Here is a 19,691-nt window from a genome sequence, read left to right as displayed (position 1 = left end):
GATGTTTTGTGGAAAATAATGAAAGAAGAAGTGTTTTAGACGATGAAAAATAAAAAGAATTTGGTTAGAAGGTGAAAATCAAAATAAAAGGAGATGAGGAAGTAAATGAAAGGTTAATAATAAAAAAATTATTTATAGTATGAACAGCACCCGCCATATATAGAGCAAAGGTGGAATATTTGGGGGGGGTTTGGTCACCCCATCCCCACTTAGGGCAAAGGGCTACCTATGTTCAGTCAGTAGATCTCTATTAGAGCAGAGGAATTAGATTTTCTAAAACGAATAGGAATGCATAATTTAACTGAAGATGGCTAAAACAGCCTTACATTGGATTAATAAAAAAGCTAGGTAAATTAATTGTTGGCTAGAGTGTCCAATAATAGCAGTAGCTCATGGTGGCTGTTTTCTTACTAACATAGTTGGTCTTGGGTGTTTTTAAAGTTTTTTTTCAGCTGTATTTTGAGTGAGATATTGGAGAGACAACAGAGTTGGGACTTGCCTGTGAGTTCAAAAAAAATAAAATAAAATAATATCCAGCAAGAGTGGTTCCTCCAAATTGATTTAACAAGAGCAGTTCTGTGCATCAGTCGGAAGCCGCAGCACACCTCACGCGATTTTTTTTTTTTTTTTAAACTCAATGCACTGGTGTGCTGCGGCTTCCAGCTGATACAAGGAATATTTCATTTAACAATGTCTTTTCTTGGAAGAACCATCCCCACCAAATCATAATCTTGAATTAAAAAAGCTTTTTGTATATGTTTTTCAAACCTTATTGTTTTGCATGCATTGCTGGGTTCTTGAATTAACTCTAACATGGGAGCAATAAAACCGTGCTTGTGGGTAAGTGTTTCTGTCACATTGTTTTGCATGCATTGTGAGTTCTTGAATCTTCATTTTAATGGTGAGATAAAGAAATTGTAAAAAAAAAAAAAAAAAAAAAATCCTAACGGTTTAGCAAAACTGACAGATAATCTAATGTAGAATAGTGGAGATGCCCTTCCTGGTTAAATTTTAACTAGAAAAAAGCATAAGCTGATGGCAGGTCGCAAGTCAGACAGCTGAACTTTGTTCTTCTCTGTCTGGGGGTAGACCAGAGACTAGATTCATCGTGAATTACAAGCACGAGTAGTACTATAGTTTGATCATCTTTAAATAATGCATCACCAAGGATTTTGCCTTGGCCTTCTGTCAAGATAAGTATTTGTACAAAAGGTTGGAGGGACTAATATCAGGACGAAGGAGCAAGGGAGAAGGGGAAAGGACAACCAAAAGGCCTGACGAAAGATGCAAGAGCCACGTACCGCAGCATGGAACTTCCTCAACCAGTATTAAGGGCCCCAAGAAAACAAAAAATTAATTGAGAACTTCCTCAACCAGGTTACTGGAAATGCATTTTTTTTTTTTTCATTTTTTTCCCAGATGTTCTCTCTTTAGAAACTTTCCTACATTATGGATTTTTCTAATGTATCAGTCTACCTGCTTCTGACCCTGGATCATTGATGAGACTCCTGAATGACGGACCACAAAAAAAAAAAAAAAAAAAAAAAAAAAATTTACAGCTTCCAGAAGAAAGGAAGAGGATCATGGAAAACCGTGGTATGATGCATGTTTTTTCCCAGGGAATGCTCGACTGCCAACTACATTTTGCTCTGAATTACGAGCATTGAGCTCTTCACATACTTTGGCCCCTTTTTCAGACCACCACTTCGCTGCTTGTTCCTGTGTAAAATGTTTCCGGCTGTAGAAAAGATAATTGACTTTCAGCAAACAGAAATCCAGTACCAGTAAAAAAGAAGTAATCGAAAACGTTACATGATTGTGCTGTGCTAAACACACTATTTTTCAACTAGCTTACAAGTAGTGTTTTCTACTGCTACCTTAAAAAACAAACTGTTGGTCTCCTTCATGTTCAACCCCACCCCCCAACAAAAAATAAAATAAAAATATAAATGAAAGAGGTCAATTAGAACTAAAATGAAGATACTGGGCACTATTAGACTACTTAATGCAGTGGGATTAGAGTCTTGGTATTCTTCAGCATTGTGTGACTCTGTACAAAAACCACCATAACTGAGAATGTTGTATCAGAAGCTTCATCCTAAACATCAATTGTAAAAGTTAAAGCAAGATGTGGCCTAATTGAGGACAACGACCAAGAACAATACATTTTCTGGGAAAAATGCTAACTTTCCCTATTTAATTGGAACCCTAAAAATGATTTTAAAAGTTCTGTTCAAAGTTTGGTTCACAACAAGAATTATTAGTATTCAAAAAGTTAAAAAAAAAAAAAAAAAAACAAATTATGTAAATGTAACACCACCAAATGTTATTAATTAATTTTCCGAAATAATAATCTCAAATATTAAATTCACCTTGACAGTAACTATCAAAAAAAAAAAAAAAAATCACCTTGACAGACTAGCGGGAAACAAGTTGTCCACACAAACAGCTCTATCGAAGGACACGAATACAAGTTATCTGGTTACCCAAATGAGAGAAAAAGGATGCAATATGTTCAAGCTCTTGAAAGTCTAAATCCACTTTCACTAAGACACTCGCATGCTCCAGTTTCAAATCAAGACATTCAAGTTTAGACTCACCACCAACCCATTTGATTATAGTAAGACCACTATTGCCTTTCACCTTGATCTGGGTTCAATCACTTGGGAGTTCCACTTCTAGACAGTGCAGATGAAATCATAAATGGTACTAGTCCAGATGTGGACTACGACAAACTGGGAGGGTTGGAGTTTGATGCAAAAGGGAATTCAAGGAAGCCAGAGAAGCAAAAGGATTAAGGACGTGAAGCACAACATGAATGTGATGGTAAAGCTGTTTGTGGGGGGGGGTTCAAATGGCATGGTAGGCAAGAAATTGAGAGAGAGAGAGAGAGGCTTCAATAGTATGGCTTGTGGTCATGATGACCAAATAACTCGTTGACAACTAGGAGAGGGAGGGAGGGCTCTACATGCGATTTCTTAAAAAATAAGAATTGAGGGGGAGGAGCTTTATACACTGTTGACCCTACCCCTGAATCTCATCCCATAACTAACATCAAATCAGCACAAGCACCTTCACAGTAATGCAAGCTATCCACACACCGAAAAACAAGTCCAATCTGCTCAGCAGCAATCTAAACAAAATCAAGGGAAACCAAAGACCTAACATGGGCTATGCCTATTCATTATTCATCAGTAAAATTTTTCATGACTTATAAAAAAAAACATTGCAGAAAGCATACATGGATGATTGGTGGTAGATCCAAGACAATCGTTGTTGAGTGTAGGTCAGTAACGGCCAGAAACTTGTTGGGCGAGGGGGAAGAGAGAGAGAGAAGCTTTATGAAATCTGCTCCTTCCCTTTTCTTCCCCACCCGAATAGTGCATGTAAATTTGAAAAATGGTTTATGCTTCTAATGTGTAAGTCACTTTTCACCCATTTATTATTTTGTTGATTGGAAAATTGTTTTCTGTTGGCTGACAATTTTCAGCTGCAACAAAAAAAGATGGTTGTGATGGTTAAAGTTCGTCGATTGAATCCCCAATTATTAAATGATTTGAGTTGGAACTGGTGCAAACCAATGGCAAGGCTGATATATCTTGTTGAATTGAAATATGCCACTTTGGAGTCCTATAATCTCAGGGAAGATATGCATTAATTTTTTTGTTAAGTAGGTCATATATGATTCTATTAACATTGAGTAAAGAAGGAAATATAGATACCTGAAGCGAACGCGTTTCAGTTCAGTACCACCACCTGGCAAGGAGGACAAAGTTATGTACACGCCTGGGTCACCAGGCACTACCCACTCTCCATTTCCAGAAGGTGGCTTGGTTCCATTATGTAAAGTTCGGTTTGTCAGATTTTCATTTGACCCAGCCTCTGAAGTGATTCTGTTAGGTGGATGGTTCATGTTGGAGAGCTGGTTTAGAACATTGGAGGTGTTTCCAGCAATAGAGCCAGCACTAAATTTGGTCATAAATTCTTCAGGTGGTCTTTCAGCCATTTCCTTCAACTGTTCGACGATTAAACCATCCATAACATCAGAGGATTACTAGTTAACGTTATAGTTGCATAACTTAACCCCCGCCCCCCCTATAAAATTTTATGTAAAATTAAGCTGAATATTGCATTATTAATATATATTCCATGCCTCACCAAGGATATATTTCCAATCTATCAATTAGTGATCGTAAAGGTTTTTTTCCTTGTGTTGTGCACTTCATTTTAGTGCCTAGTGTGAGAATGTTGAAATTCATCAGCTGACAGCTCGACTTATACAGTAAACCACTGGTCATACAGCCTAGAAAAATCAAACATGGAGTATGATTTAATCTTCGAACTTTAATAACACTACGTATGACATATTATACTTCAAGTGCTCTCTTGCAATAACTATTGGATCTCATATTTATCAATATATACCTTTTATGACATTTGGCATGATGTCTATCTTCTTAAGCATGATGTCACTAAGAGAATTCACTAATTGATATTAATTTTATTCTCACAATCACTTTATGATTTCATGTTACTCTGGTATTCAAAAACCCTTATCATAAATGAAATCAAGAATATATATCATAGAAATTTGACTGCACATGCTTAAATAGTGACAAAACAAATATAAGATATGGCATAGGATATGATGAAGAGTTGTGCATGAACTGGGGAATTGGCCCTGTCAATTGCATGCAAATTTATGTTGGTTCTTCTCCACATCAATACATCTGCTAATCTACCATTTGAACAGCTCAACCATTTTAATCATCTCCTCCATGCTTGCCCACTACATAATATGTTCTATCTTGATTCAAAACAAGTACAATAAATTAATGACGTAACAATCTGTTCTACATATTGCTTCTAAGCCTGATCTGATTTTTGTTTAAAGCTTGAAAGAGTTACAATGGAAAGATGTACTACAAATGTTTGTACTTCATAAGGTAATCCTGCTAACATGTCATCATATGGTGGCAATAGTTACAAACTAAGATATTCACAATATATGGCACTGGAAGAATTTAACTTAATACCAACACATGCAAGAAATATAGTCATCCAGACCATGCACCTCAACTTTGTTTTGTGTTGGTATTATGACAACCAGGATTGCTTCAATTAGTTATGGAGGAACATAATACATTCATAATATGAGCTATATGCCATGAAGGTGAGCTACAGAAATAGGCTGCCTCCCCAAGCCAATCAGAATTTCTCCACTCCTAAATTGAACGTTTGAAAATTTGAACAAGCTTAAACTATTTTTGGATTCAGATTCAAAAAACCAGAGACTGTTTTAAATCAATAACAGAGCAAGTGAAAATCAAACTGTGTGATACTGAAAAAAGAAACAAACAACAAATCATGAACAGAATCGACACACAAAATTTTTACCTGAGCAGTAAGAGACTTGATAGCTTCCTTTGCGGATTTGTGTTTTTCAGCTTCATCTATTGCAATGGCAGTGACCTCCTTCAATTGCTGTGTTGTTTTTTCAAGTTCAGCTTCAAGGTGTTGGGTTTTGCTAGTAAGATCTTCCACCTAGTAAATATATTCATTCAATTACCATTTAGTATTATCCCATCACTTCAATAATTATGAAGCAAAGTACATAAACTGTACCAATTAAATAGTCATTCATAAGTTTGATGCAACAAAACAATAGGAATACAGGTCATTAGAGGCACTGCATAATAGATGCAGATAGAACTCAGATACATCTCAAATTAATGTTGATGATATCTAGGTCATTTATACTGTTGATGATATATAGGCTTCCATATATTTCTAAGTGAGAAGACAATGACAGGAGTAGTTCCAACCTTTTCCCCAAAGATATAAAAGCATTAGGAGATCCAACTCCTCTTATCCATTAAATGCCACTTTATTTCTTTCATTTGAAGTTTGACAGCTTAACCTTGAACCATCGCTCAACTTGTGGGTAGTTTTGCTTACCACTCTACTTCAACTTCCGACTGCCTACTGCACTTAGTTCACAAGTTGTTATGCTATCCAGAAAATATAGTCATCTTACTCCAAAAGCGTGCATGCATTGCCTTCTTACAAAGCATTTGCTGCCCTCTTTATGCGACAATGCATATATTACTTTTATTCATGAAGCATAAGAACTAGACCATCTCTCAGCTTGCTGGGGCGTGGGGATTTTCTTTTGCTTCAGCACCAATTTCTATCATTCTAACTTTTTCATAGAAAAATAAAGGGGAAAATGCACTTTCCATCCTTCAACTAACATATGTTTAATACTTGACACCCCAACCACTAAAATTGACATGTTGCACCCTCAAACTACTAAAAAGTTGTAATATGCACCTTCCTTGAGATCTAAATTTCAAGATTATGTCATGTCATCTGTTTTCACCTATCTTTCATTCATCTTAGTAGTTAGAATTGGACGATAGTACTATTTATTAGTTTTGATAGGTGGTGGTGCAATATGTCAATTTTGGTAGTTTAAGGTACAAAGTGTAAAATGTGTAAAATGTCTATTAGTGTACTTTTGCAAAAAATAGATTTTCACGAAAACCAAAACCAGGCATTTCAACTAACTACTGAATTTTGGTCAATGCAACTATAGCCATTTTATACTTATATGGTAATTGGAGTGCCCTTCAGCTCACATTAGTCTGTTATTATTGAAGAAAACAAACCTTATAGGTTACAGGAACCTCCATAACTCCCTACACCAACTTTACCATGCTTCATCTTCAACTTGTGCAACTTTAGAAAGTTTCACATGCTTCATCTTTACCATTGTGTGTGCACGCATGCAGGGAACTTTGCATGTATGTCGTTAGTGAAGTAAATGGTCCTATCAATTTGTGACTTCACATTTTAAGATATATACGTTTCTTTTTCCAGGTTCTTGTCCTTACAAATACACAATGTAATTCCATAATTTTTGTTGGGTTATGTGGAGTCTGGTTGTGAGCTGAGAAGATGTCAAGCCGAGAGTTCACTCGAGTCTTGCTCAACATGGTGCTCGAGCAAAGCTCAGGCAGAGAGTCTGCTCAAGGTGTGCTCGATGGTTGGCTCGAGCGAACGTTGGATAGAGTGTTCGCTCGATAGGCCACTCGAGTAAATGTTGGATAGAGAGTTCGCTTGAGACACGCTCGACACCCCGCTCGAGCGAATAACCCAAAAAATTGCCATTTTGGCACCGTGCTATATATATATAATGTTTTCTTTGTTGAAAAGCAGCAGATTGAAGCCAAAAAAGGAGAGGAACAGCATTTGAGCTTTCTTGAGAGAGAGAGAGAGAGAGAGAGAGAGAGTTGAGATTCTAAATATAGGGAAACTCTTGTAACTCTAAATTCCCTCTGAATAAAATCCCCTGCAGCTCTGTGGATGTTGGCACGTTGCCAAACCATGTAAATTTTGTATCTTGTGTGATTGATTCCTATGTTTCCGCATTTATTGTTTCACCGTCTTTCTCGTTATCGTTGTTAGTGGGTGTGGTTATTCCTCAATAACTTCCATAGAAATGGGAGCTTCTAACATGAGATGGCCTGATCTCGCAACCATTAAACCAAAGCACACATTTATAATATAGAAATTTCCATATATACAAAGAACCCAAACAATTCATGTTATTTGTACCCCATGATTTTCAAAAACAAGGCAAGTTAAGAGCCCTAACTAAACTTTGTTAAATGAAGCCAATCAAGGTTAGAAATATCAAATATCATAAAAAAAAAATCATAATTTGTTCTTAACTAATCACTAAAAAACTTAATTCACAAACAAGTTGTGTAATAATTGCATGTGATGACACGTTTGTAACATTGAATTTTGAGGATGTAACTTTTTATTAAATACCATAGTCCATACCCAAATAAATAGTAATGACCACAAATATTTAACAAAGCTTCCTCTTGCTTAATCCTAATGACTCTTTGAAGGTTCTATTCGATATAGAAAACATAGAAGAAAGAAATGAAAACTTGGAATTTTATACTAGGTTAAGGTCAAATAAACAGCAGCAAAGCTCTCTCTTATCTTGTAAGTTTTGATTTCTCAGCTATCAGATAGAGCCTAATATTACAGAGAATATACTGGAGAAAGACTTGTACTAAAAATATTTGTACCCAGAACAGAAGATTGTTTTGATAAGGTTCCAGTCCAAGTAACTGAGACCTTGGAGTAAATTATACAGCTTGGTTAATTAAAATATTTATGGTTACTCAGAAATAAATGAGCTTGTAGGCCAGTAGGAAATTCTTTAGATCGTATAATTTTAAAGACTCAGGCAATTTTCAAAGCCTATGAGTATATGACAAGAAGACCGGTAGGCAGCTGTAAGACCTAGGTACCTCAGTGTTATTGAAATGGTTTAAAAATTGCCCCATACATAATATTCTCGGTTTGAATCTAACTTAAATGGATGGTCTGACAAGAACCACTTCATGAGAAAGATTCATTCTTCATCTACCAGTCCCACTTTCGGGCACAAATCTGCCATTAAGTTAGTACACTTTTCAACTGCTTTTAGCCCCAAAGAAGAAATAAATGCTCCCAGAATGGTAAGGATAAGGAAATGAGGTCACAACATTATAATTCATGATAATAAAGAGAAAAACTTCTTTGGGCATGGACCACATTTAAAGCCAGTACCTAACGTTTCAAGTAACAAACAAGGATTTCAGATCTCTGCATGCACGGGACTAGAAAAATAAAATCATAGTTGCTAAAGCATTTTGAATGGGCTTACCTGGACCCTTAAATTTATGATTTCTTGACTTAAACCATCATTTCTATTCTTTGTATAGTCAAAGATTTCTTCAGAAAACCGTGCTGGGCTTGACTTTTCTGAAACAGGAGATGTTGATTGAGAAGGCATTCTAGAACCAGGAAGGGAAACTGACGACACTTTCTTTGGATTTCTGAAAAGAGAATGTGATACTTTTGAAGAGAAAAAGCCACCAAACTGAAAATTTTCGCTCAGAGAGGGAAAGACACGACTATTATGCAGTTCCACTTTCATGTCAGGCTTTGAATGCTTGCTTTCTGATTGAGTACCTGAGCCAAAAGATGACATTCTGGAGAGAGTTGTCCGTAGGTTAAGACCACGACTCTCTTTGTCTGCCATGTCATTCAATTTATGATGAATACTTGCACTTTTGGCTTTAGGAATTCGCAGAATAGGTCCAAATTCCATGGCCTTCTTCAGTTTTGCATAACAAACATCACACACCCGATATGGCTTGTTCATATTTGGAGCTAAAGAAGCTTTAAGAGATTTCCTGCTACTGCAAGCTTTGCAAAAGACTAACCCACAATTGTAACAATTGTGACGTTTTCTTCTGAAACCAAAAGGATTATGGCAACCGGAGCACACAGAATGGTCGGCACTAGATACCCATTCATGAAGGCAAACAACAGCTGTAAAGTTTGAACCACACACTACATTCTTTACTTGCTTATCTTTTAAAAAATTTACAAGGGTAGGTGTATTTCTGTGATCATAGTCACCATGGCCTAATTGCCCATTTGAACCCTTTCCCCAAGTATAAACCTCTGCTTTGGAAGTCAGAACTGCAACATGATATGAACCACAGGAAATCTCATCTATAGAACTGTCAGCAATTTTACCTCCTACACGACCGGGAACTTTTCCTTCAGATACAGGACGACCCAGCTGTCCATATGCAGTGCTACCCATTGTGTATACTTGTCCTGAGGTTGTCAGAACAACTGTGAGATTATGACCACAGGCTACTTGATGAATATTTTCGTTAACTAATGCGGCTACACACTCAGGAAGTAGTCTAGGTTCTATATCACCATGTCCAAGTCGACCTTTATCTCCATCCCCCCAGGTGAACAGCATTCCCCATGAAGAGTGACCAGAAGGTCCAGAAACGGATGACTCATTCTTCACATCAACAACAGCAGCAGTGTGCCAAACACCACAAGCAACCCTCATTGTCCGCTGTCCTTTCAAGGTTTCCACTTCCTGAGGAATACTTGTACTACTATGATCTCCATGGCCAAGGGCACCAAAAGATCCATCCCCAAATGTAAACAGCTGGCCAGCTGATGTCACAATAGCTGTGTGCCAAGGTCCACAAGAGACATTTGATACATGTATACCCTCCATGAAACCACCTACTTTTTTAGGAATCCAATGACTAGCTTCACTTCCATGCCCAAGCAGACCAGAGTTGTGAGTACCATCACCCCACGTATAAAGATCCCCAGAAAATGTAACAGCACAAGTGTGATATTCTCCACATGCCACTGATTCAACGTTCATGCCACTAAGAGTGTCAATGAGCTTTGGGTGGGAAAAATCTGCTTCTACACCATGCCCCAGCCTGCCCCCCGACTCCTCCCCCCAACTAAAGATCTCCCCTTGTCTTGTGACTAGGATAGCATGTCTGCCACCACAAGCAATATTATGAACATCTAGAGGTACTTTTGAATCCAATGCCTTGGGGACAAGGGCATCTATCATGAAACTATGTGAACTCTGAACCCTATGCATACCACCACCCAGCATTCCGTTACCAATACCTTCCCCCCAAATGAAAACATCACCCAAGGCACCAAAATCATCATGACCAGACCCATGGCTCGATGAGCTCACGGCACTAGATAAACTAACTCGAGATGCCTCTACTGCTACTAAACTTTGAGCATTTGAGTTCTCTACAGCTGCAGATGATAACGTGGAATTCGAAACTGATTCCTTAGTGGCTGCAGTATAGGATATTATGTCACAGAATGCCTTTCCCAATCTAGTCAGTGGAAGATTCTCTAAAGGAATCCCTTCATTATCCCCTGGATCCTGTCATAATTTAAAAATATCCATGGAAAAAATAAACCGTGAATGCTAAATTGGTTACCAGAACTTGTATTAAACTGAAGAAAATAGCAAAAAGCAAAAAGCAAAAACAAATACTAAAAAACAAAAAGTGCTACTGACAAATGGTGTGATAGATGGAGAATTTCTTCGTATACGAGAATGATGACTATCTGATGATGCACTGTCACATCTTGATTCGCCTCTCCATTTCTGGTAGTTACCTCGGGTAATCAATGCCTTGAGACCAACAAACCAAACTTCAGCTTCTTCCTTGTCTTTACAAATCTGTCCATCAGTCGAACGGGTGAAACAAAGATCATTACATAGAATTTCTCAGTGACATCCACGCTTCTTCTTTTTCTTCCTCTCTTTTTTTTTTTTTTCTTTTTCTAACAAATAGACAAATGAACTTGAGAAACTAAATTCATTACAAAACAACTGTAATGAAACAAACTTTATTTAGTGATTTCCATGTTTCCTTGTCATTGTCAGCTAATCAAAATCCCACAAAAGAAAAAATAGACCATGGAAACACACTCACCAAATCCAAGGACCTGTCATTGCATATAAGTGAAAATGATTGGTATTCCTTCTCAGGACGAGGATACCGCCGGAAGATTGCCTGAAAATAAATCCATTATCATGTTTATCTAAGTTTTGAGACTTGAGGATGAGAAAATGATAGAATGGAACGACCATATTATTATTTTTTAAAAGGTATGACTATATAGTATAAGAAAAGAAAACTAGAAACAAAAAAAAAAAAAATCAATATATACAAGGATTCTAACTAAGCCTTTAGAAATTTTAACTGTCAATATATATTCTCAGTAAAACATTCATTTGAACTCATGCATAGTTGATGTGAACACTTTATCACAGATCTGACAAAATCACTTGAATAACCTTGAGAGGCTATATCCTAGTCTTTTTTTTTTTTTTATAAGTAAGAAAGGATTTTATTCATCAAATGAAATGGGCGCAGCCCATGCATATAGGAAGTATACAAAAGAAAACACCTAATTACATCCTAGTCATTTTCTAGGAAAGAAAGAACAATGATACAAACTTACAGTGCGTTGTCCAGGAATAATCCTTGAAACATGACTTAGTTTAAGTTGTTTCTCTTCTTTTCCAGAGTACCATATCAGTATAGACTCATCCTGAAACAAACCACAATCACCTGAGTAATACAGAGAGATGAAAGAATGTTTTCCCATTCATTATTTTTTTTATAAGTAAAATATTTTATTCATAGTGGAAAAGTAGGCACAGCCCAAGTACACAGGTGTTCCATTCATTATTTATGTTCATATAGGAAAATCTAGTACATTAAGAACCTAAAAATCAGATGTTTGAAATGCCTGAGATCTATAACTAGCTCAAACCAAAAAGAAGAGACAGGTCATACTTTGGACATCTAGCACCAAAAGTTCAGGAAACCTTTAGTCATGATGAAACCTTAACTAGTAATTTTGATTATTAAAGTGAGGTCTCAGTTAGAGTTCTCCATTCTATAGGACTGACCATTTCACTTAGAGTGCCAATGATCTACACTGAGCAACGTGGTCACAACTTTTGCTAGGTGTCAGCAAGACTAGGTATTGACTGAGAACCAAGAATGCAGTGCCTTTAATGTATGAAATTTCATTTTCAACTTCACAAATAAAAGGGACAGGATAGAACAGTGAAATGAGTATCAGTTTCTTGCTACATTGGTTATCTGGTTTAGATTTGTTAGACATAGATTTTTTCACACACTTTAAGCTATATATCAGTGGATTTATATACACATGACAAGATGCAAAGTATTATTGGTTACCAAAGCAAATCCCTTTGTGCTCAAAGTTTTTCCTACTTTCTTGGGTAACTGAACCTCTAAATTTCTTTGGGAACAAAAACTAAACCTTGACATTTACTCTATTTGATAGAATTTTCCTCGATATCATTTTGTGCCAAGTGTTAGCGTTATAAGGTTTTTCATAACTTGATTTCTGTACTAAGCCCTTATTGAGGTTTTGGTAAACTCGCTTGTTGGATGGGATAGTTTCAATTGCAGGAGATGAATTCAGAAAACGAACAATGCCAAGTAACTTACATTAGAAAGCCGGAATGGGCAGAACTTTGGCTTCCCTCTGCGTCCATACTTTAGTAGATGTGCACCTTTTTTAAGTGCTGCAATGGCCTGGATTTTAAAAAATAAAATAAAAGTCACACTACAGGAGCTATAGCTGCTTTTATAAAGGAACATAATTCTGGTACAATTTTGTTTGATAAGTTTGTAATAAATTATTTTTATAATTCTGTGAAGACTAAAACAAACTGTAAGTGGAAAATAATCACTTCATTACTGAACACCTATTTAGACAGGAATGTTTCTCATCATCTACTTCAGTTTCCTCAGCACAGAACCTTTTTTTTTTTTTATAAGTCTCAGCACAGCACCTTAAACACACATACTATCAAAAGGATTATTAATAAATCAAAATATTGCAAATGAAGGACACAAAAAGTTCTCACTGCCCTACTGATTGATCTGTGATTAACAAAAAATTAGAAAAACAAACAGAGGCTACCATTGAATGATCAAATATGACAGTTTGACATTCTACATTTGATTATTTGATATGTCAAGAATAAGAGTGTATAAACAACATAAAGAGGACTCATGTTTGAAATGTACAGAGCACAAGATATATGATATCAAACTACCGCCCGCAAATGAATTACTATTAAGCTTTTGACAGATTCCTTCTAAAACAACAACAATTTTCCAAAGCAGCCAATTTTCATGAATCCTTATTAAACTAAAGCCTAAGTCGAAAACCAAGAATTAAACCTGCTCGATGTCCTTTTCGGCGAGACCACCTCTCTGTGTATCAGCCATTCAAGTTGCAATACCAGCTGCAGTCGAGTTACAGACCCAACGCCCATTTCAACAACAGCCCCAAATATATCGAACACGATAAGTCGCCTTGCAACTTCGGCCCATGTACAAGTATTGCCCTGAAGAGGATACTAAAGTTCTGTGCCAAGATTGTGGAAGAGAGAACAACTCCCTCATTTATCCCACAACCAAAAGTTGGCCTTAAAGACAGATATCGCAGCTCGCGAAGTCTGCCTAAAGACTTAAAAATCCACAACAGCCACGAAATCAAACCTCAATTCAGAGCCTCTATGATCAATCTAAGCTCTGAAACGGCCCAAGACGCTTTCCAGAACGCCAAAGAAACCCTAAAGACTCAGAGACACCTTCGAATTTTTTAAACCATTAGATTTTTGCACGTTTTCGATATGAAAACGCTAAATTAAACGCAGAGGAGCTTGAATTAGAGCAATGGCGATTGAGGTTAGCTAGAGCGCGAGAGATTCGGATAAATTTGCGAAAACGTTAACAATTTGCTAAGACTATCGGGTCGCCGAATTCCTTAAAGAAAATGTAGAACTCAGCGCCTTGATTCGGAGAGATTACGGTGTCGCGAAGGTCATCCAATGTCCACGATTTTGTCAAATTATACGTGATCTTCAAAGCGAATTCGCAGAGCTCCGAGGATTGTTAACGTGCGCCTCTCGCTCCGTCTCTCTCTGGCGCGCGCGCGCGCTCTCTCTCTCTCTCTCGCAAACAAAGTTGATTCTTTCAATTTTTTTTAATTTTAATTTAATATCCCCAGATGATTTAGCGCGCTCTCCCTCTCTCTTTCTCTCTCTCCCCCAATCCCAAGTTTGTATTGTACTGGTTGATGCCACATCAGCAATTAAAATCTTGGGGATGAAGACGGTTGGTTTTGTCCGTAACTGGGCTTGGGTGTCAAATCAGTTCAATTTTAACATTTAATTATCAAATAATAATATATATCTAAGATTAGAAAGAAAACAGAAACACGTAACAAAATTAATGTTTCCCAAACCATAAATAAATAAATAAATCTATAATATGAGTATATTCAATAATTAAATGGTGGGAAAATGACTGGATTAGACGAAAATTCAATCAATTTTCATGAATTAAAGGCGTATGTAGCGGAAAGACAGACATTCATGTCTAAATTTGGTAAGTCCTTAGTTGACCGAAGACAAGGTCAGTTGGATAGTAAATATAGAAATCTAAATTCAGTTGTACAATAATACCCTTGCAATGTTGCATGCACTACCATTATGATATAAGAGAAGGGTTATGGCGATTTTGTAAAAATAAATTTATAAACTGACATGATTCTATATAGATGAGGTCAAACATCTATATGAGGTAAGTGGTTCATTTTAAGATACACTAATTGTACGAAAATTACGATAGTTTTATACAACACTTTAAAAATATATAGTAAGTACACTCATCATGTCTAAATTAGCTAGGAATCTTTCTAAGAAGTTGAAATCAGTTTATCTCTAAATCCATTAACAATATCCTTTTGTGCCGATTAAAGAGGAGCTCCTCCCTCCCTTTCCTCTCTCCCTTCTCCCCAATCCTTTCCAATCATTGTCTCTAGCTAACTTACAATAGGTCGAGCTTTTCTTTTCTAGACACCAAAAGATCATTAGCACAATATATATATCATCGATCTCATCAGCAGTCAATCTTTAGGATGCACTCAAATTAGGTGAGGTTTGGATTCAAAACTCACATCAACCCACCTCAACTCATCCTATCTCATTATTACAATTTTTTTTAAATTTTCACACAAAATATAATAAACAATTCAACTTTTTCAAATCTCAAAACAACTTTCTCAAATTACCACATAAAATATAATAAATAATTCAACTTTTATTCTACTATTCACAAACTATCTCAACTCATCTTTAAATTCAAACATCTTCTAAAGATGTGGCCGCCAATATGCCAACGTTTGTATCTTGTGCATTGCGAATCCTTTCGAAACACCATGAACACAACATGACCGCTAGCTCCCTTCCCTCAAATCTTTCAAATCGACAACCATCCTTGCTTACATATATGTGAGTCTCACGTATTGATAAATTACATGATATTTAACGATATTCTTATCTTTTCTGAATAATATGGATTTGGATATAGTTGAAATGAAAATAACATTCGAAAGCCTCGGTTGATAACTCTCTTAATGAACAATATTGCAACAGACCATGATATTAAGATACCTAGCATGATCTTTTAAGTTTCGAAGTTTTAAAGTAGCTAGATAGGAAAGAAAGACCGCGCGCGCACTTCAATAAATATAATCATCATCGAAGGCCATGAAATTGCTGGTCCTCTTTGCTGATCTACCTTCTCTATCAGCCTGCAATTACGTACGTACGATATATATATTAATCATGGACGTCCAAATCATGTTCACAAAGAAACGAATAATTAATAATACAAGAAATAATAATAATAATAATAATAATAATAATAATAATAATAATAATATTGCAGATCAGAAGCAAACAAATAAAAAAGACGATATAAATTAATGTTTTTGGCTGGTCAATAGCATCATGTTCATTTGAGTGGATTACAAATTATAGCAAGACAAGCTAATTAACTCAAAATTCACTTAACTATAATTTGCATGTACAAGAGTAGTTAATATATAAGCTTCGTACCCTCAAATTATCAACGTATTTCACTTAATTTGTATCCGAAACCATCAAAATTGATAAACTTTTCTCTCAAATTACAAAAATTGATACTTTGCACCCTCCATTACAAAAGTATTAATTATACTTTTGACTCTTTTTTTTATAACAGTAATAAATTTTACAACAAATAGTGTGCTTACGTAGCGGTTTATAACCAACATAATTACTCTGGCGAAAAATCTAAAATCCAAATAGTTGATGAAAATGTAAATTTCAAGAGTTTGTGGCTAGGTGACTAATTAAGATGATAGACATAATCTTGAGTTTAAATTTTGTGAGTTGTTGAGCGTAAAATAGTTTGAGTTTGTTTGGAGTTTGTAAGGTTGCATTTGGTTGGAACACTCAGTTGAGCTCAGTTGATTTCAGTCTAATTTTAAGCTGAGTCTAATATCTAAATACATAACTCTCAAATTATTAAATTCATCTCAACTCAAAAATCTCTTTACACGTGGGATCTACAATCTTTTTCAATTTTCTATAAAAAATACTAAACTCATCTTAACATTTAAGCACACTTTAAACTCAGTTTAGATGGACCTCACATAACTCCTACACTACTCAACTCACTATTATTCATAAAGAACTAAACTAAACTCAACATCCAAACGTAACCGTGTTTTAGATAAGTCAAAACAAGTAATTCTGAGCCTTAGTGCATGCTTTGGATCGCGGTGGAAAAATATAGTTCTATTATTAAAAAAGTTATTTATTATTTGATAATTATATGTTTAAAGCACTTTCGAAACGGGTTAAAAAGTACTTTTTGAGATAGAATGACAATCATCTAATTTTTTTTTTTTAAATTATGATCATGTCTTTAAAATTTTAAAAGTTGTAATTATTTAAAAATTGTATAGGTATTTTTAGAGGTGGGCAACGGGGCCCTGCCCCCGCCCCCGCTACCCCTCACCGCTTCCGCCCCACCCCGCATAGAGAGGGCCTAGCGGGGGCAAGGGGCGGGATGACCCCAGCAGGGCCCCGCCTCACCCCCGCCCCCGCCCCCGCCCCTGCTCAACATATAAAATTTTTATTTATTTATATATATATATAAATAAATATATTGTATATAGATATATACAATTTATTAAAGACGTAAAATTATATTCAAGTTATTGGATTGCTTTGGCCTCCTAGGCCAACTTTTATATAGGAGGCCAAGGCAATACAATAGTCATCCTTAAGCAAGGTATATAAGTCTCACATTGCTTAAGGATGACTATTGTATTGCCTTGGCCTCCTATATAAAGGTTGGTCTAGGATGCCAAATCAATCTAAACTCTAACTCAAATGAGTTTAAGTTTTTTTTATATTTATAAATTTTAATTATATTATAATTTGGGTCTAAAAAAATATTTTTAGACCAAATTTTTTTTTTTTTAAACACAATGTGATGCCTAGGCGGGGTGGATGGGAAAAACCCCCAAACCCCGCAAGGTGCGGGGCGGGGTGCGGGGGAGGGTACCCCCCGCCCCGCACCATGCGGGTATCACCCCTAGGTATTTTTACCTATTGACAATCTTTTTAAAACTTGAACTACATTTGGGATTATCCGGAAAATAAAATGATGATTTTCCTCAAACGTATTTTTTAGCTTATTTGAGATTAAAATATACTTTAATATGTAACACACAAACAACCTAATTTTTCCATTAAAGAACTTCTAAAGTTATTTAAGTATTTTTTAAAACTCTTAACGCAACCTCAAATAGGCCCTTAAGATTCTTATCTTATTTATTGAAGAGTTTGAATTAGAAACGGCTACAAGTTTGTAGAGAAAGTTTCTTGTTGTCAACAAACTGTGAGCAAAACCATCGCGACAAATTCAATCCGTTAGCAGAATTTCACTGAGACTTGAAAACTGCTTCCAGAAATATATTTAAATTGTCCTACTAATTAGGAACAGCAGAGATTCAATTCTGGAGATTTTAGAGAGCACTTCTCAATGCTTATTTTGGTAGATCTTTGGAAGTTTTACTTGTACAGGGGTATTTGGATAATTTCTGTTGAGATGGGGTTTTTTATTCATCCAACATCCAACATGTGAGATTTGAGTCTTCAATTTACTCTATGCAAGTAGCTATATAATATAAATATATAATATGGTAATTGCAAATGATCTAGCTAGCCTTAAACCCACCTTAGTTTCTCAAATTAGGTTAGCCCTTAATACATTAATTAAAAAGATGTAGCCTAAATTAAATAACAAGAAGCCATGCATGCATAGTACTGATCAATAATCAATTAAGTAATTAGTGATCGACGACATATATATATATATATATATATATATATATGTACGTATACCTTGCTTATAAGCCTTTCAAAGGCTTCAGGTCCATGCTCTTCAATATATCGCTCAGCAGCAGTAAGAACATCATCTTGCTTTTTGAAGATGTTGTTACGTGGGACATACCACATTTGAACATGAGTTTGTGGATTCATATAGAATGGCCTTATGAAGTTCCGATAAACATATGCTGCCCCATTGAAGTGAGGTAGGACCAACCAGCATGACACAATAAGCTTAGCATAAGGCCAAATAGGGAGCCTGAAATTTTAACATGAAATAATTTTACTTACTGAATTTTAAAATTAATATGTCTACATTAATTAAGCCGGATCCGGGATCGAAGCTGCTTACAATTCAAGGACTTTGGCGAATGTAAGCTCAAAGATTGTGAGCATAGAGTAGAGAACCCAATATGTAAGCCATTGCTGATCATCGGTTGGAGACTTGGTCTCTATAGCCTTGATGGAAGCATACCTATCCAGAGCGTACAACACCAAAGAAAAAGAACAAATTAATGGAGATGATGGAGTACTCACTCCTAAGTTTTACATATATATATATATATATATATACATGCTGTCCATACTTACAGTGGATAAACAAGAGTGACCAGAGGCCTGCAACGCAAAAGAAAAATGAATCCCAAGTGAGGAAATTAAGAAGAGGAAACAAAAAGAAAAGTAGAAAGCACTTGTACAAGTACTGATTTAGATACTGAAGAGACATACAATGCTAGAACATCAAAGTTCTTGACCACCACTTGGAGAAAATTCCCGGAACTCATCTTTCTTGCCACTGCTATTTCTGTTTCCCGACCTCTGTTGTTTAGTCTTTACAGAGAGACAGCATAGAAAGATAAAAAAGCAGCAGCTCGAAAGGGTACTGATAGAAAGAAATTGGTAAAGGGTCATTGATGGGAACTGATTTTCCGGGGGAATCCAATGGTGCACGAGGACAGAGGCACCGAATTTT

The 19,691-nt window shown here is 36.0% G+C and overlaps 2 protein-coding genes across 2 annotated transcripts; both read right to left on the bottom strand.

Annotated features, from left to right (window-relative positions):
• Positions 1-1,568: 1,568 nt before the first annotated feature.
• LOC108988772 (PH, RCC1 and FYVE domains-containing protein 1-like) lies at positions 1,569-14,433 on the bottom strand. The gene is made up of 9 exons (XM_018962123.2): positions 13,668-14,433; positions 12,927-13,013; positions 11,902-11,991; positions 11,370-11,450; positions 10,949-11,113; positions 8,732-10,810; positions 5,398-5,544; positions 3,723-4,015; positions 1,569-1,738 (listed from the first exon to the last, which is right to left on the bottom strand). The coding sequence occupies exons 1-9, from the start codon at positions 13,713-13,715 to the stop codon at positions 1,582-1,584; spliced, it is 3,147 nt and encodes a 1,048-aa protein (XP_018817668.1). The 5' UTR covers positions 13,716-14,433; the 3' UTR covers positions 1,569-1,581.
• A 1,406-nt stretch (positions 14,434-15,839) lies between these two features.
• LOC108988764 (HVA22-like protein c) lies at positions 15,840-19,691 on the bottom strand. The gene is made up of 5 exons (XM_018962113.2): positions 19,448-19,691; positions 19,310-19,336; positions 19,071-19,193; positions 18,734-18,977; positions 15,840-16,086 (listed from the first exon to the last, which is right to left on the bottom strand). Exons 1-5 carry the CDS (start codon positions 19,501-19,503, stop codon positions 16,015-16,017), a joined length of 522 nt encoding a protein of 173 aa, XP_018817658.1. The 5' UTR covers positions 19,504-19,691; the 3' UTR covers positions 15,840-16,014.

This window comes from Juglans regia, chromosome 13 (genome assembly GCF_001411555.2).
Source record: "Juglans regia cultivar Chandler chromosome 13, Walnut 2.0, whole genome shotgun sequence".
Lineage (NCBI taxonomy): Eukaryota > Viridiplantae > Streptophyta > Magnoliopsida > Fagales > Juglandaceae > Juglans > Juglans regia.
The sequence above is the reverse complement of the archived record's forward strand: the minus strand, read 5'-3'. Positions and strand labels throughout refer to the sequence as shown.